Below are 18,801 nucleotides of genomic sequence, written 5' to 3' on the forward strand. Positions count from 1 at the left end.
AGCTATTTTTAACTATGTGATCTAATATTAAACCCAGAATCTTTGATAAAAGCACTCATCAATTAATTAGGAACAACCCAGTGTTATATTCTATCTTCCTTGGTCTAACATATTTAGAATCAATTGCTATACATATTCCTCATGTCTGCTGATATAAATTGGCAAAAAAGGTCATTATTTTGAGTATATAAGTTATTTTATCCTCTATTCTTGCTCCCCTGGAGCATGCTGAGGTTTGAACCTAGTTATGGGTCTAGTGACAACAAAGGGTGGTTGGGATGAGTTTTAAAGATCTTGGAGGAGAAACCCCATGGAACTGGGAAACAGACTTCTGAAGAAGGGACTCTTGTTGGCTGGTGCAATATTATGAGGAACGTAATAAAGCTGGTTTGGAAGCATTAAACAAACAAACAAACAAACAACTTGTACACTGAATCCACCTTTCCCTGATTGGGTGAAAAACCATTGCTGGGTGATGGTTAGAGGAACAGGAAGCAAACAGAAGAGAGGAGATTTCTTTTCTCCTCTTTCAGCCTTGCAATCTCCCTCTAGTAAAGGATACTAATAAGGAGCAAGCCGGTAAAAAAGATAGGTGTTTTTCAGAGTCCCAGACCCAGCATTGCAAATCAGAGTACAGAACGATAGATTTGTAACCAAGAGCTAAAAGCTTAATAAAAACACAATTTATTTAAGAGCAAATGATGTAATGTATGTACGCACAGAAGAGTGCCAGGCATGAATCAAGGTAGTGATAAGGAAAAAAAAAAAAAAAAAAGGAGCAGAAGAAGGTGGGGAGTAGATTGGAGTGATCTTCCAAAATTAATTTGTAATGACTTGAGGAACATGAACACTGAATAAGGGTTCACTGGTGTTGTCCATGAAGGAAGTTATAAATGACCTAAAGTAAGTTATTTTGAGTTGGGGAAATAAGCCAGATTATCCAAAATTGAGCACTAGATAAAGGTGAGAAGTTTGAAAGAATGAATAGCAATATGTCTCTTGAAAAGTTTGGTGATATAGGGAAGAAAAATGGAGTTACCAGGGCCAAGATATGTTTTCTTCCATAAGCCACAACTTTGTAGGTTGCCTGAAGGACTTACTGGATAAGACCAAAATTCTCACTTCACAGTGGGGAGATTGTGGCCCAAAGAAGGGAGCTACCTAAGGTCACAGAATCTTCCAGAAAACATCTCAGACAAGACAGGAAGATTTATTCCTTAGTTTTTGGGAATCTCCAGACCAGAGTGTTGAAGTATTTCTGATATAAAGATTAAATTAGGCATTTCTGATATAAAGATTAACCTAGGCATCCTCCTCCACTGTGCAAATTTTTATCATCACGATCAGACCCACCACCATCTCTGACTATCTGTGCCCCTGTCCACATTGCACTATGGAGGCAGGACGGCCTACAGCTCAGAGCTGCAAAAAAAATTTTTATTGTGAAGATATTACAGGGAATCAGCACATGGATTCTGGTGAGAAGTTACAGGGAAATAGCCTCCATACCCAGAGAAGTAGGGATCCTTGAGTCCAGGGTGGGTAATGAAATTCCAGGTAGCAGCTGAATAATCAATATGAACATCTAGGATCATCGCCATACAGGTGATGGTCTGAAGTGTGGAGGATATTCCAAAGAGATCAGCAAGCAGTACCTGATTCTGTGTGAGATAATCAAGATATTAGTCAATTGCATACCCTCCTTTTTTTGAGAGAAGGGGAAGGGCCGAGGGAGAGGATCTCAAGCAGGGTCCTCGCTGTCAGCGCAGAGCCCCATGGGGGAGGTGGGTGGGGCTTGAACCCACTAACCATCAGATCATGACCTTAGCTGAAATCAAGAGTTGAATGCTTACTCTACTGAGCCACCCAGGCGCCTTTTTTCTACCCCCTTTTAAGGAGGCTGTAAACCAGAGCTGAGAGCCTCTTCTCCCCATCTCACTTCCCTCTGGTACTGCTGTCCACTCTCCATGGTGCTGAACCATATTCCAGTCTGGACATCCATCCACTGCCTATCCCTGGACAAAAAAATTTGCTGTGTTCCCTGTACTCTCTCTCGTCAGATAAGATGAATCTTCCTTCTCACCTTGCCTTACTTCATGACACAAGGATGTAAAATATTGTCAGATGTCCTGCTTGATCAAAAGATATATTTCTTACTTTTAATATTGACAACATAGTCACATTTACAAAATACTTTCTAGGTTGAACCAAATATGTCTGTCGACTGAATATAACATGGGGGCACAGTTGGAGCTGCTGTGTTAGATGGCAGCCTAGATGTTTTTGTGGGTACAAATGAAATGCTCTAGGCTTTTCAAAGTTTTGCAGCTGGCAGCAAGTTAGTTAGAACTGCATTGTCCAATATGGCAGCCACTAGCCATACATGGATGTTGAGTACTTCAGTTGCAACTAGTCCAAATTGAAATGTGTTATAATTATGAAATGCACACCAGATATCAAAGAATTAGCACAAAAAAGGAATGTAAAACATTTCATTAATAATAATCTGTTTCCTTTTCCTGTAAAAATTTCATCTCTAGAAAACTCTAAGCTACGTGTGTGTTTTGTGTTATATTTCTATTTGGACAAGATTACTTTAGAATCTTACATAACTAAGCTATCAGCCCAAAGACATAGATTCCATTATGGCATTGGCCATTCAGTTTTTTATGCCCCCTTTCATGGATTTCACCTTCTTCTCGGTGGCTCACTCCATCATGTGAACCTTTATTTTTAGAAAGCACATGTATAGTTCACTATACACTTCTCCTTGGCGCTCAGAGGAGGATGCCTCCATCCTCCATGACTCCTATGACCAGTCACCTAAAGCTTCTTCCCATTGTTTAGAGCATCAGGTTCTTTCCTACTCCTGTATATTTGCACATCATGCATCCTCTTCTTTTAATGCATTTTCCCATAAAAAACTCTCAACCATTCTTCAACATCGAGTTTAAATGCTGTGTTCTCTGTGAAGTCTTCTTGGAAGTCTTCAGGCAGTGCTACTGGATCTTGCCTCCTTACTTCCAGAGAACTCCAACCAGAACACCTTACTGCATATGAAATTGCCTATTTATTTGCCTTATCCTTTACTAGACTTGGGACTCTTGAAGTCAGGGACATGTCTAATTCATTTTTTGTAATCCTGGCACCTGGGATAAAACGAGGAATAGAAAAAGTCCTTGCTGGGGTGCCTGGGTGACTCAGTCAGTTAAGCATCTGACTTCAGCTTGGATCATGATCTCATGGCTTGTGAGTTCAAGCCCCACGTTGGGCTTTGTGCTGACAGCTCAGAGCCTAGAGTCTGCTTCAGATTCTGTGTCTCCCTCTCTCTCTGTCCTTCCCCCACTCATGCTCTGTCTCTCTCTCTCTCCCTCAAAAATAAATAATTAAAAAAAGGAAAAAGTCCTTGCTTTCATGAAATATATATTCTGGTAGGGGAGACAGACAAGAAACACATAATATAGTAAAAAGTCAGATAATAATGAATTTTATGAAGAAAAATAAACAAGGAAGAGAGTGGCAGATATGCTTTTTTTTTTTTGAGAGATCTAAGAGGGTGATACTTGAGCAGAGTGTATTCAGCACAGAATAGTTGTAAATAAATACATGATGCATGAATAATAACATCTTCTTTTACAGAAACCTTGAAGGGTATCTCCTATAACTGAGCTCCTTCCACATCTCAGCCACATTGCTCCCCTTTCTTGCTTCCAAAAGGAAGACTCATTCCTGTCTCAGGGCTCTTGCACATGCTTATCTTCCTGTCTGTGATCTTGGCACAACCGGGTCTTGGTACAACTTCTGCCTTATCATTCAGGGCTCATCTGAAAGATCTCAAAGAGCCCTCTGCCTGACTATATTCTCTTAATGTGATGCCTCCCTCTCTGCCCCCACCCATCACTCTCTCTCACACCCCACTTTGTTTTCTGCATAGTACCCACCACCCTCTGGAATTTAGTTGGCTATACATTTATTTCTTAGTTCATTGTCAGCACACCCAACTAGGATACAAACTTCAGGAAAGCAGAGTCTTTGTGTTATTCACGGCCATATTCCTAGCAGTTAGCGCATAGTAGATGCTTAATTGAAATTTTATGAATGAACAAATGACATATTTATAATGGCCCTAAAGGCCAAGTGTCATCACTAAGGAATGGAAATATGCTCTGATCTCTCACCAGATTGGTGCAAACATGGCTCCTTTACTTTGCAGATATTTCGACTGTGGCTTGGTATGTGCCATGCTACAGCAGCAGACCTAGAAGGCAAACAAATACCTTAGACAGTGGGAGTAAAGGAGGACCAGAGAGGCCAAAGGAGCTTTCTCCTGCTCCAAATGGGGGCAGAGCAGGGTCAGGGAATGAATCAAATGCTTGGAGTCACAAGGCTGGGCCTGGAGGCTATGCTTAGTTGCTGGTATCTCTGATCACCTCAGTGACAGTTCTGCACCTTGGTTTCCTCATCCGTAAATTGGGAACAGCTACTCCCTTCCAAACTAATAACTGAAGATCTGTACATTGAAATGAGATGGTGGGGGAAGTTGGCATTATAGCAGCTGGGTCCCCATTTGTCTGGTCACCTCTCCAGAATGCTAGCCCAATATCAGTATTGGTTGAGCTGCCCCACTCACATTTACTTTGGGTGAATCTGGGAATCAAACTTTGGGAGCTTTAATACTCATCCAGATTAACTGTCTCAAATTTCCTACTTCATAAATAGTGAGCTCCTGTCAATAGAGGTATGTGAGGAGAGGCCAGAAAACCGCTTGTCAGGAGAGACATTTAAAGGAACTTTAGAAACTCCAGCATCTAGCCCTTGGTAAGGACTAGTGAATCTTCAGTGAATTAAAGGGGAGTCCTTTCAACCCAGAAATTCTGTTGGTTTTCAGATTCCTGCTGGGGGCTTCAGCTATCTGCTTTAGCTTCTGGCAGACATGGAAACTTTGGGTGCCTGGAGATAGAGACTATTGGAAGGAAGCAGTCTTTGGGTTGAAACCAGGTCAATTTTCTGCTCATAATGTAGCATCATCTAATCTAGGAGGAAAGTTAAGAGGAATCAGGCAGCTTTTCTCCCCCAGAGTAGCTTCCATTTATATCTCATTTTCTCTAGGCTTTTGGGACCAGAATAGAATTGAAACCACCATGTTCTTGGCTAGCGGTGGAGTTTCAATGGCTAGTGAAGGCAAAGTGCTTAACTCTGGGAATAGCGCACAGGACTTCCTCAGTAAATGACAGCTGAGTTAATGAGGATTGTTATTAGTAGGGACCATTCTGCTTCATCAGGGATGGGATGTTTTGTCTGGGGGAAGTGTTAGGGGAGAGGAGATTAAAAGAGTGAAGGAGGGGTCTGAGCTTTCTCCTTGGGTGTTCCTATGTCTTCTCACCACCAGTACTTACTAATCAGTTGGTTAGTCACTTGCGGATTCAGGTTATAAAGCCATGAATTAATGAAGGGACACATCTGAAAGACAAGGAAATATGCAAGAGTCAGAAGGAGGACTCTACCAATGGTGTCTGAATATTCAGGGGGCAATCAAGGCAAACTCTCCTTCTAAGCCAACCTAGTCTAGAGAACGACCAGGTAGGGGAGTTTGGGCGACAGACTGCCTTGGGGTCACATGTCAGCTGAGCTATTTGGCAGCTATGTGACTTAGATAAGTCATTGGCCATCTCTGGAACTTTTTCTTAAATCTGGCAAATGGAAAGAATATTGTTATTTAGAGTATGAGACTGTTTGTAGGGTAAGAAAATTCATGTAAGATCCTTAGCACAGTGCCTGTGTGCTTAACGAATATTAGCTGTTAATTTTTATGATTACTTACACTTATTTTACAGATAAGGAAACTGAGTCTTGAAGAGGCTTATCAACTTATCTCCAGTCGCACAGATGCTGATTTTGACTTGAAGAATTAACTAATATCCGTAAAGCACTTCACCAGTGCTGGCTGCAGAATGGGAGCTTCATAAATGCCACTTCCTCTCTCCCTAACTCTCCTTCCTGGAAGATTTCCTTCCAGTTTATTAAAAAGACACAATCCGCCAAGCTCTGAGTCTCAGAGTCAAAAACTTAAGGAGTCTGGGTTTGTATACTTACTTTTGCTCCAAAATTATGGATTATCACGTTTCCCAGGGCTCTCTCTATGTTTTCCACAATAAAGTTTTTCATTGGGGTGATGCTAAATGAAGAATGAAAGTAGAACAGATTAAATTCTCCAAAACCTTCCTTTCTTTTTTTTTTTTTTAGAAAGTATTTATTTATTTATTTATTTATTTATTTAGAGCGAGGGAGTGAGCCAGTTGGGGAGAGACAGAGAGAGGGAGAGAGAGAATCCCAAGCAGGCTTCGTGCTGTCAGGCAGAACCTGATGCGAGGTTTGAACTCACGAACCATGAGATCATGACCTGAGCCAAAGTCAAGAGTCAGACACTTAACTGAGCCACCTAGACACCCCACCAAACCCTCCTTTCTTTACATCACTTATGTATTTAGTTGACCCCACATTATTTAAACTCCTTGTTTCCATGGCGCTCCATACCTAGGCTTGCCCTTCTGCTCCAACCTACCTCTTAGGACTCCTTAAAATTAATCTTTTAATTTGTTTATTTTCTAATTTATTATTTATTTTAGAGAAAGAGAGAGCACGAATAGGGGAGAGGGGCAGAGGGAGAGTGAGAGAGAGCAAGAGAGAATCTTAAGCAGGCTCCATGCTCAGCATGAAGCCTGACATGGGGCTCAGTCCCACGATCCTGGTATCATGACCTGAGCCGAAATCAAGAGTTGGGCACTCAACCGACTCAGCCACCCAGGTGTCCCTGAAATTAATCTTTCAATTTAAATCACCTTGCCCTCATCATTGTTCCCCATCACCTCCCTCTCCTTGCCTATTTCATTCTTCTCTTCTGGAATGCTTTCAGCTTCTACCACCATTTTAGATCCTGATCACTCTCTTTCTGGCACGCTTTCCCATTCTTCTGATTATCTATGTTCCAATAGAACTTATCTCCTTAGCCTGATAGTTATGCTTTAATGGAAGGAATAGTGTAATATCATTCTTCAGTTGGGGGGGAGATGAGAAAAAATCAGGAAACAGCAGTGTAAATATGTCTTCATGTTCCTGGCTCAGTTTGTAATCCTTACAAGTGAGGGTAAATCTCATTCTCAGGCAAAGTGTTTGTGTCTTTATTCTATAAAATGCTTACATAAAAATCAGCTGATCTATCACTTCCAGCCTGAAGACTCAGATTTCCCTCAAAGGAAAAACTGGTTTTCTTCAACATATCAAAAGATATGGAGCCACACTGACAGAGTTGGGCAGAATGGCTGTGAGTCAAGGACACTGTATCTGGAACAGAACAGGAGGACATTACCAGACCTGTAAGGGCTCAGAAAAGATTCCACACTCAGATCTTTCTTAAAACAATGAGCAACTGTGAAATGAATCAAAATAAAATTCATGAATGAAAAAGACACGGTGTACAATAGGTTGGTGATGACTATTGGATTCAGTTAATCATGGGGGGTATAGCTCAGTGGTAGAGCATTTGACTGCAGTTAATCATAGATGTGAGCCTAAATTTTAAAAAATCTTACAAAGAATATTGTAAAAAAGAGATTACAAATGTAGAAGGTAACTTAGTAAAAGGGCAAACCTCTGAAAACTGTTACTCTGAAGAGGAGAGGTCACAGACTAATACACAAATGATGACATCCTTGCTCTACTGATAGTCAAGAGAATGGCACCCATGGGATTTTCTGCTGAAATTTCCTACTGAAGAGAAAAGTTGTAAACATGAGAGTAATTGGTCCAGATTGGCTATAGGGTGAAAGTGACCAATGCCAGCCAGAAACACCTCACTTCAGTTCTATTGGCAAGGTATTTGGTAAGTGATGTGGAATGCCTTAAAACTATTATATACCTTCAAATTTGAAAGTCATAAAACTGTTTATACTTTTTCAATCATTTCACGAATCTATAATTTCCTGCACTAAAAGGTTCAGGATTATTTATAATAGCAAAAAATTCAGAAATAACCTAAATGTCAACCAATAATCAAGTGAGCCTGCTTTGTTTGTCCTTGGTGCTATTATTCAGTGAACCTCTTTTCATGTCAGTGAAAATATTATTTTCATAATAAAAAAATTTTTAAATTCTATGGAGTTCTATTTGTAGGACATACATCCCCATATGCACAAAAGACTCATTTGGAAGGTATGCTTTGGTGTTGACGTGTTTCAGGTGAAGCCTCCTTGGGACTTCATCACAACCAGTTGGATGCAGAGAGAGAAAAATGGAGAACTCACAAATTTCCGGATTGGATCCATACAGTCTCAGGAACAATCCTGCAATGCCCAAAGGTGAGTTGGTATCTGTTGTCTACATCCTTCTCCAAGTAAAGTTGGACTTTCATATCTGTCCGTACATGGAATATGTAGGGATTAAGAGCCGGAAACCTGTGGGAGGGAAGTATTAAGGCTGGTGGGAGAGAACCTCAGAGCTTATTTTACTCCCATTTGTTTCTAAAATGAAGGTTCCCCTGGTTTGCACAGGACTCTCAAAATCACCCTGTTGAGATCATTTCCTCATCTTTCAAAAGAGATAATTCAGGACTGGAGAATGGGAATGGCTGTCTCCAAGTCGGCCATCCAGCCAGTGGATAAGCCAGGTAGGTCTGCCTTCGGGATGTATACCTAATACCCACTATCTCTGGCTTAGGGGACAGTTAGAAAGGAAAAGGTTGATTGTAAGTATGGCATCTTATCAAAACTGAGAGACTGAATTTGGAAAGTATTCTTCTAGAGGTCACCAACTCCACTGCCTCCAGGACCAGGCTTGATATGGAAATGAATCAGATAGAGCAGGGGCTGGTTTCACAGGGAGAGGCGACAGCTGTGGTGACCTGAGGAATGTCTGGTCTCTCTGAAGACACCAGTGCAGACCAAACAAAACACATCTGTGGACAATCTCTAGGCAATGGTGCCAAGGGGCATTGCCATCTAGAGCACATTCTGTGTTCTCGTCTTAAGTTGTATTCAGTCAGGGCTGAGTGGGCTCATGAAGTCCAAATAAATGAAGGTGGGGTTCTCTGGATAAAGCAGGGAAAGGAATCTGCTCAACCTTCCCTGCTTTCCCTAGAGGGACCCCCAGCTTGGAAGCATTCAGTTATTCTGCAGCCTCCAAATTCTACCCATAGAGTGACCCAGGCCTGGAGAGGGAGGGTGTTTTACCCCAACCACACAATGAGCCTTGCTAAGGTAATACTGGACACCCTTTAGTTATGACTGCTTCCCAAACCCCCACACATCTGTGCAAAAGTACAGAATTGAACCAGTGACTTGCAGCTGTTACTTACTTTATTTGTATGGAAAACGCCAATGGCATCCGTAAATCAATCCCCTTGAAGTCAGGGGAGGTCTCAATGAAGACCTGAAAAAGTCGAAGGTCTTTCATCTGTACCCTGTGTGAGAAAAGCAGGGAAGGTTGTGGCTCTAGCCACTGGGGGCCCCACTTTGTGTAAAGGCAGGTCCCCTACAGAGCAGAGGCTGAATGTATGCAAAGATAGTTACTGACTCATTAATCATGTTATTTATTGTACAGCTGCCATGTGAGATAAGCATTGAGAATATAGCCCTGAACAAAAAAACCTCTTGCCTTAATGCATCACAGAATGGTCATCATGTCTAGCCCTTTGGCCAGCACCAAGCAGGCTGGAATATGAATAAAGTAGAAGACTGAAAGCTATAGACAGCTCATGCTTGGGCAGAGAGTGTGTGTGTAAAACAATAAACCTAGTAAGTGAATGCATACAGAACGTGTCGGGTGATGGGTGCTGTGAAGAAAAAGCCTGGTGGGATCAGGTGAAGAGGGTAACACTGGGAATAGTGACATTTTAGACAGAGCGTCAGGGAAGGCTTCTTACAGGAGGTGACACTAGGGCAGAGTCATGAATGAGGGTACAGGTAGATCATAAAGATGGCCAGAGGATGAAAGGACCAGGGAGAAGACAAAGTGCATAGGCCCTGAGGCTGGCAACAGGCTCAGCATGGCAGGTGGCAGGTGGGCAAGGGGAAAGGGAGAGGGCAGTCAAGACCAGGTCACAGGGGGCCTTGTGGGACAACGGTAAGACTTTTGGGTTTGGTTCTAAGAGTAACTAGAAGACATTGGAGGGTTTGAGCAAGGGAGTTACAGTGTCTGGCCTACTTCTCAGAAAGATGCTTCTGGATACTGGTGGAAGGAATGGGGGAGGGTGCTTGAAGTGGAAGCAGTGGAATCTGGGACCACAAGTCAGGGGAAGATGCTGGTGGTTCACACCAGATGAGGTGGAGAAAATGGTCAGACCCCTGGGTGTGTTTTGAAGGTAGAGCTGACAGAATTTGCAGACAGGCTGCATGGGGGTGTGAGTGAAGAGAGGGGTGTTGGACGATGTCAGGAGTTTTGGCCAGAGCAGCAGGATGAATGGAGCTTCATTAGCTAAAATGGGCTGGGCTGGAGGAGAAGCAGGCTGGGAGGCTGGGAATCATCAGTAGTTTTGAACGTGCTAAGACAAGGGACCTGCATCTTCTACACTCTGGTTGTCAGATAGCACTGATTACTATGATTACCATATCGTTATTTGTAGAGGTTGTTGTTATTGGTTCTGCTGACTGGGGCCTTGCTGAGGACAGGAAGCTGTGTAAGCATGGTTCATGTGTTGTTTCATTTAATATTCACAACAGTCCTGTAGGGTAGGATGCTATAGTTCCCCATTTAATAGGGGAAGAAGTTGAGACTCAGATAGGGGAAGACACTGGTGGTGCTCTCACAGCTGGTGAGCAGCCATTCTCTTCCCAGACAAAGAGATTGGACCCCTGTCTTTAGCACCTCCCTAGCTTCTGCCTCTGCTCCCAGTAGGAATTTCTCCCAACCAGGGGGTCTTAGTCCATTAGAGTTGGAAAGGCTGTTAGTTGATGGAAGGGGCTCTGTAGAGTCAAGAAAATGCCAGAAGGCTGCTAATAAACCAACAAATCAGGACAGTCTGGACATGGGGGTTTGTGATCAAAGACCACTCACATAAAATTGGCTTCCCCATTGGTGAGCTGGTGGCCTAGGACAAGGCTGAAGATATCCTTCAATGGCCCCTGGAAGTCAATTGTCTGCAGGGTGGGAAGAAAGTTCATACCAAGGAGTCCTTGTGTCAAAGCTGAAAAACATATCCCCCCCCCCAACCTCCCATTAGACATTTAGATGCCAAAGATTCTCGGATGCAACCTTGACCTCTGAGAATGTCCCACATGTGGTGCTTATTCTTCATTCACCTAGTTTCCCTGGTCTGCTTGGTGCCGGGCCAAGTTCCCAACACAATCATTCAGCAAATATTTTTAGAGTCCTACTATGTGCCAGGGCCATTCCAGGCTGTACCAGTGAGAATAGGCAGCATTCTTTGCCCTTGTGGAGCCAGCATTCTGGTGGGGATGAGGGGAAAGAGATGATAAAGTAGTGAATAAAGGGACATGTGTGAGTCAAGTGCAGATAAGTGCCATGAGGGGGCTGGTTTCAAAATATTCAACAACCAGTTGGGCATAGGCACCAACCAACCGGAGAGGATGTCAACCATAGTTCTGTAGCCTGGTTCTGTGGCTCCTGGGCTGTGCCAGGTGTTGACTCATTAGATTTTGGTTGGTGAGAAGCCCGGAGTCCTGGGATTAAGATAGGATGGTTGGGGTGATGAGAGGGGGCCACCTAGGGAATCTCTGAGCAGGGGCTACTTTCCAAGGAGCTTAGAAAAAATTTTTCAGTATTTTAACCACTGCAGCCATACTGTGCATTCTACTGAAGCTATTTCTGTCATGAGGGAGAAATAAAAGGCAGAGTGAGGAATTGAGAATATTGAGTGAGGGTGGTAATTCATGCAAGGAGGTCAAGAAATGTCTTCTGCAAATGCAACATTTTTAGTAGAGACTTGAAAGAAGGGAAGGGAGACTTGATGCCAGAAGAGTGTTCCAGGCAGAGGGACCAGCAAATGCTAAGGTCCTGGGATGTGCTTTATGTGTTGAGGAGGCTACTGTGGCAGAAGGGGAGCCAGTGATTGGTGGTGGGGATGGTGGTAGGAAAGGTGAACAGGAGCCAGTCCAGGTAGGGCTGGGTCTTTTGATGGTGGGTTTTTTTTTTTTATTAAAAAAATTTTTTTTTCAACGTTTTTTATTTATTTTTGGGACAGAGAGAGACAGAGCATGAATGGGGGAGGGGCAGAGAGATAGGGAGACACAGAATCGGAAACAGGCTCCAGGCTCTGAGCCATCAGCCCAGAGCCCGACGCGGGGCTCGAACTCACGGACTGCGAGATCGTGACCTGGCTGAAGTCGGACGCTTAACCGACTGTGCCACCCAGGCGCCCCTTGTTGGTGGGTTTTAATAGATAAATCAGGGCAAGGAGACAGGAAAGAGGGAATCTTGGGAACACAGGATTAAATATAGTAGTGTGATGATCAGAGCAGCTAATGATTCATTATGTTAACTGTGTCCCAGACACTATGCTAATTAGAACTTAACCCACATTGGCTGACTGTCTAGAATTTTAGGAGAGGCCTATGGGTTTGATCAGTCCAGGTATGACCCAAGGCAAGACAATCTCACCATCAGTGATGTGGGAAGAAACTCTGGAGAGGACCTCTTGAGCAGAGGATGAAGCAAGCAGCCCACAGAGGAGAATGAAGAGGCTGGAGACCTTTAGCATCTTGGGTCAGGTACCTGTAGGGAAGCAGGCAGAGAGGGTCAGCTATGGGGTCATTCTCTGAGGGGGTCTCCCCAGAGCTTGGGTCTATGGTGGCTACAGAACTCATGCGGACCTACTTTACAGATGGGGCCAGTGAATTTCAGAGAGGAGACATGCTTTTCCACATAGTATAGAGCAAGAAATGAAAGGTACAAGAGATGAAGTCAACTCCCCAAGGCCAATGGAGCTGGACATGCAGCTTTTCCTGCAGGGACACAGTCTTCCCCAGTAGAGCTGCCCAATGCCGCTGTGAGAGACTGCACAATGTTATAGTTGCAAGAACAGTCTCTGAAGTCCTCCACTCCTTACCAGGTGTGGGACTGTGGGATTTAGGGCAAGTTGCTTCACCACATGACATTGTATGGAGGACATATTATCCTCATTTTACAGGAGGCATTGGTGGTGATGTGCACTGGCTTCAGAGACAGACAGGCCTGGGATGGAATCCCAGCTCTGCCACCTACTACTTGCTGGACAATCTGGGCAATGCAGAGTTTTGGAGGCTCAATTTCCTCATCTGGAAAATGTGGATGATACACACCCATACCTTCCTCTCAGCCTTATCGTAAGTACTGAGCACAGCACTCTGCATATTGGAAGTGCTCCATAAATGGTCACCATTATGCTGATGAGTTTTATGATGATAATGATTCTCATTTGGGATTCAACTCTTCCTGAGTTGGCAGGAAACAATACGTTCGAGGGCATGGACATGGTCTAGAGTATGTGGAGGGCGTGCTTCTGGGTTGGAACTTTCTGCTTATATGGCATGGGCTGGGATAGGTCTTCAGGATGTTGACACTTACCTCACACCCCCTCATGCAAATGTTGATGGGACTTTTTGGGGCTTCAACCAAATGACAGTGCAAATGGCCCCTTTTGGGACCTGAGACTAACAGGCAGATGCTGGTAGGGCCCAATCCTCCCTTTAGACACCTGACAGATTCAGGAAAGAGTCTGAGGCCAGTTCTGGTTACCAATCCCATGTAAAGTAGCCCATTTGGTTTAATTTTAATTTTGATGATCTGTTTTCAGACCAGTAGAAAAATTAGAAAAAGATATATACAAAGAAAGAAAAAAGTAAATAAAAATAAATTCTCAGAGATTAAATTCTGTTTCTACTTTCAAAAGTTTTTCTTTACACACTTGCATGTACATACACACACATACATTCATGTAACATTATGAAAAACCAAGATTGTCCTGCCATGCTTCTATAGAATCACTTGATCAAATAATGTCACATCATGACTGTCTTTCTACCTCCTTATCTGAAGAATATTCTAATGTATGGATTGACCAATGTTTATTTAATCAGTCTCCTCCTTTTGGTCATTTTTGTATTCAAATCCCAACAGCCCTGGGATGAACATACTTGGATTTTTTTTTTTTTTTGGCTCAATTGCCATATTATATCCCATAAAACATTTTCTTGAAATAACCAATCTTGAAGTTGTTTTTTGGAAGGTTGCAGCATTTCCTGTGTTGAACCTTCTCACCCTGAGCCCTAAATGGGTGGTTACAATGTTCCAGTGAGATATAAGGTCAAATTCTAGCTGCAGAGTTCTGGTTTTGGTCATGACAGAGTTACTAGACTTATCTTCCCAGTAAATCGAAACTATATAAGATAGAAATATATAAAACAGTGCTTCGAGGGTATCGATGAAAAATTACGCAGGTACAATATGAGAGCCTGTGATTCTTTAGAAAAGGGTGTCATTCAAGGTGAGCTCCACATTCACCCCAAATTCTGCTTAAGGTCATTTCCCAATTTGCCATATGGGGGAGTAGAGTCCAAACAAAAGGACCAGTCTTACTGGGCTGAGGAGGCAGAAATTGGACTAGGAGCTTTCAAGTTGGTACTTGAGGAACAAAATCCCACAGAGGGAGGTACCACAGGGAAAGAAACCTGAAGTTGGTGCACAGATTTCCCTCAACTCACTGGACTTAAGCTCACCTGTGCAGTGTGACACTTGTGATATTATGATTTATAATAAGAAACAAATATTTGGTTTTTGTCCAGTTTCTGGCACAGAGCTCCTAAAACCTTTGGAATTTCCTAAGTAATGAGAGCAATAAAGGTGTCTTTTGTTATGTTAATGAGGTGACTTTTGGAAAGCACCTAAGGATGTGGGCTGGTTGCCAGAGGAACCAGCCAGGTGATTAGAGGGTTGGACCTTTCAGTCTTCTGGGGAGAGGAAAGGGGCTGAAGATTGAGTTGAGTCATTTGTGACCAGTGATTTAATCAGTCATGCTTGTGTAATGAAACCTCCATAAAAACCTAAAAGGATGGGGTCCAGAGAGCTTCCAAGTTGGTGGAGATGTGGAGATTCAAGGAGAGTGATGCAGCCAGAGAGAGCATGGAAGCTCCATGATTCTTTCCTCACACCTTGCCCTACAAATCTCTTTTGCCTAGCTATTCCTGAGTTGTATTCTTTTATAGCAAACCAGTAATCTAGGAGGTAAAATGTTCCTCTGAGTTTTGTGAGCCACTCTAGCAAAGTAATCAAACCCAAGGAAGGGGTTATGCGAACCTTTGACTTATAGCCAGTTAATCAGAAACACAGGTAACCAACATGGACTTGCACGTGGCATAGGAAGTGAGGGCAGTCTCATGGGACTGAGCTCTTAAGCTGCGGACTCTAATGCCATCTCTGGGTAGAGTGTGTCAGAATTGAGGTGAACTGTAGGACACTCAGCTAGTGTCAGAGAAATTTCTTGGTGGTGTGGGAGGAAAGGGAACATTTTTAAATATAGAAATGCATAAATGTGTATAAATGCACATTATATTTGGTGTGAAAATCATTAGACTTTGAGACACCAGCAGAAAATAGCAGCTGAAAGTTAAGAAGCTGAGCAGATTTCAGCACCTCCCCATGTGGTGCTGGGGAGACACTGGTTTGAATTCAAGCCTTATTAAGATGGAGTGCCCTTAATGGACACCTTGGTCTTTTAGTTAAGACTCAGAAGACAATTCTGCAGGAGAAAGGGACATGCCCTAGAAATAAAGGCTCCCCTGAAGAGTAAGAGCAAAATCAAAACATTTCCACCCTCATAAAACATAAATCTGAGCTTCAGCAGAATCAAAGCAATCCACTTATATTCTATCTCTTGACTATCTTCTTTCAGTTGGCTTTGGAAAAAGATGACATCGTTTAGAACCTCTATAATTTGTATCATGATGTCCAGCATCTAATGAAAAATTACAAGGCATACACACACGCACAAAAGGACAAATGGACTGAAATCCAAGAAATTAAAATATACAATATAACAGACTCACACATCATTCAAGTATTCAAATATTGAGCAGACAACAGGGCAAGCAGCCTATAGAGGATGAGAAGGAGATCTGAGACTTTCAGCATCTTGGGGCAGTACCTGTGGGGATCCCAGTCAGTTTCAGGACCACTCTGATGCCCTGGGTCTCCGTCAGTTGAATCCTGATGGCTCTGCAGTAGGGCAGACTTTATAAATGGCGAATGGCCCCATTGCTGGGAAGACGTGGCACTAGGAAACTGATGAGAAGTCTTCAATCTCACCACGTCCATCCAATACCTCCAAAGCAAACATTCCTGCATAGAAGTCCTAGAGGATTAAGGAGATAGGGACTCACTTAAGACATTTGATGGAAGTGTCAAAAACATATTTCAAACTGCACATCACGAATGTCAGCAAATGCAGAGGTGTAGAGAATGTTGGGAGCCCTGAGAGAGTCTGGAGGCTGCGTTCATGACTCTCACTCATGGCCCTATCTGCTGGTTTCCTCATTTGTGCCATGAGTGAGGTGGACCTAAAGGACTGTGAAGGAGGAAGCCACTCAGTCTACTCTGAGTGGAGTCAAGGGGGGATGTATCCTGGCTTCAGTTCAGGGAGGCTTGAGTTTTACCCTGGCTCTACCTATGCCTTGCTCTTTGATACTGGTCAGGCCTCATGCCCTTTCTTGGCCTCAGTTCCCCCATCTATTATAATTCCAGCACTGATAGGCAATTTTCACAAATGCTTGTGGAATCCTCATAGCAACCTTACCATGTAAAAACTATTATTAGCCCCAGTTTACAGAAAAGGAAACCAAGACTCAAGAGAGGAAAACTTTGCCCAAGATCATAGAGCTAGTCTACAGTAGAATCAGGTTGTGAATCTAGTTCTGCCTTATGCCCAAGCTTGTAACTTTGACACCACATCTCAAATTCCTCCTTTTAGAGCAGAGCTGAGGCCTTCTTATTGGGTAGGAGGAACAGTTCTCTGTTACACTGAGAAGGCTTGTTCCTCAAGGCCTGAAGGACAGATATGCTTCATCATTTGCTCCAAAAACTGGGACCCCACTCAAGCTTTAATTTCAAAAATATATTATAACATATATTTCAGATTGTTCACATGATCCCTGTTTACAAGGAAATGTTTGTTTGTTTATTTTATTTATTTATTTATTTATTGATTATTTTTTAATGTTTGTGTGGGGGGGTAGGGACAGAAAGAGAGGGAGCCACAGAATCTGAAGCAGGCTCCAGGCTCTGAACTGTCAGTCAGCACAGAGCCCAATATGGGGCTTGAACTCACGAACTGCGAGATCATGACCTGAGTTGAAGTCAGATGCTTAACTGACTGAGCCACCCAGGTGCCCCATGAGGGAACATTTTTAAATATAGAAATGCATAAAGAAAACAATATCTCTACTTAGAGATAACCTCTACTAGCACTTTGGCTCATTGCTCTCTAGTCTTCGTTCTGTGCAACTGGACATACACATAGATATGGAGAATAACTAGCCAGCTAACCTCTTTGTGGCAGGTCTCCTTGAAGGGACAGCTGAAAAGTACTTTCTTGTCTGCCACACTAAGTCATTTAACCATTTTGGCAAAGATCAGACAGTTCCACAAAGTCCAAGCTGTGGGGACCTTATGGTGATCTCTCGCCAACCATCCCTAAATGCAGCCTACGTCCAGTGCTGCCTACACATTGTTTCCCTGCTATGCCCTGCCCCTCCTACCTCAGGACCTTTGTTCGAACTATTCCTGTGTTCCTGGAAAGTAGCAAATACTCCATAGATCTGTGTGAAAGGAATGAATGAATTAAGGAGCCATTCTTTGAAGCCTTGTTCTAATCTCACTCACCCTTACTAAGAAGGTGTTACAGATTTCCCTGGTAGAAATTAATCTCTCTCTGACTCCAAACCTGGGACCATTTGTCCCCCTGTTCAGTTCCAAGTTTGAGGATTTCAGTTTCTGCTGCTAATGTGTCAGCTTTTAGGGGCTGTGTCTAAGTTCTTCTGCCTCCCTAGGCCTTGCACCGCATGCTTTGCATACCTCACTCATTTTGTCCTCTCCAAACCCTATGAGGGGTTGATGCTCCAACACTCACATTACTGGCAAAGAGGCTGTGCTCCAAGAAGCTGAGTGGTGTGCTTCCAGCCCTGGAAGAGCCAAGATCCACACCCAGGAGGTAGATTCTAGAGCCAAGGTCTTAATCACGACTCAGTTTCATCCAGTATGTTTTCTGCCTATGGATACATGTTAGAGCCGGAAGGCCATCCTAATGTGGGTCATTTGAGAGCTCCTGGCCACCCACCAAAACATCACTGCATGCCTCCTCTTTGTAGAACATGGGCCAGGAAGCCCAGGAGAGGAGGCAGAAAGGCAGTCAGGGGTCAGGTTCTAAGGGAATCACAATGCCAGGCTTGGAACCTCCACCTTGAAGGGTTTTTTTGTTTGTTTGTTTTGAATAGACTTTTTCTGAGTACTTTTAGATTCACAGCAGATTTGAGCAGAATGTGCGGAGACTTCTGGTATACCTCCTGGTCCCTGTGCACGCACAGCCTCCATGATCAGCATCCCCCACCAGAGTGGGCTGTTGTTATGACGATGAGCCTGCACTGACACATCATTATCACTCAACGCCCACAGTTTACATTAGGGCTTGCGCTGGGGGTTGTACATTCGGTAGGTTTGGACAGATGTGTAATGATTGGTATCTACTTCTACAGTATACAGAACAGTTGCATTGCCCTAAAAATTCTCTGTGCTCTGCCAATTCATCCCTCCCTCCTTCCAAGC

The 18,801-nt window shown here is 43.3% G+C and overlaps 1 protein-coding gene and 1 long non-coding RNA gene across 2 annotated transcripts; one reads left to right on the forward strand and one right to left on the reverse strand.

Moving 5' to 3' along the window:
* Nucleotides 1-4,244: 4,244 nt before the first annotated feature.
* LOC122496374 (latherin-like) lies at nt 4,245-12,709 on the reverse strand. The gene is made up of 7 exons (XM_043602584.1): nt 12,610-12,709; nt 11,047-11,176; nt 9,350-9,454; nt 8,301-8,450; nt 6,094-6,175; nt 5,397-5,460; nt 4,245-4,258 (listed from the first exon to the last, which is right to left on the reverse strand). Exons 1-7 carry the CDS (start codon nt 12,707-12,709, stop codon nt 4,245-4,247), a joined length of 645 nt encoding a protein of 214 aa, XP_043458519.1.
* LOC122496375 lies at nt 5,832-17,124 on the forward strand. The gene is made up of 5 exons (XR_006300786.1): nt 5,832-6,079; nt 8,236-8,354; nt 8,528-8,662; nt 13,139-13,313; nt 15,878-17,124. It is a non-coding gene; the product is annotated as an uncharacterized LOC122496375 (long non-coding RNA).
* The last annotated feature ends 1,677 nt before the right edge of the window (nt 17,125-18,801 follow it).

This window comes from Prionailurus bengalensis, chromosome A3, assembly GCF_016509475.1.
Source record: "Prionailurus bengalensis isolate Pbe53 chromosome A3, Fcat_Pben_1.1_paternal_pri, whole genome shotgun sequence".
Lineage (NCBI taxonomy): Eukaryota > Metazoa > Chordata > Mammalia > Carnivora > Felidae > Prionailurus > Prionailurus bengalensis.

Coding starts and splice junctions, on each gene's coding strand:
- LOC122496374 (XM_043602584.1), bottom strand. CDS start 12,709: ATGCTAAAGGTCTCCAGCCTCTTCATTCTCCTCTGTGGGCTGCTTGCT. Junction 11,177..12,609: donor TTCTTCCCACATCACTGATG/GTGAGATTGTCT, acceptor TATGTTTTTCAG/CTTTGACACAAGGACTCCTT. Junction 5,461..6,093: donor TCCATAATTTTGGAGCAAAA/GTAAGTATACAA, acceptor CTTGTCTTTCAG/ATGTGTCCCTTCATTAATTC.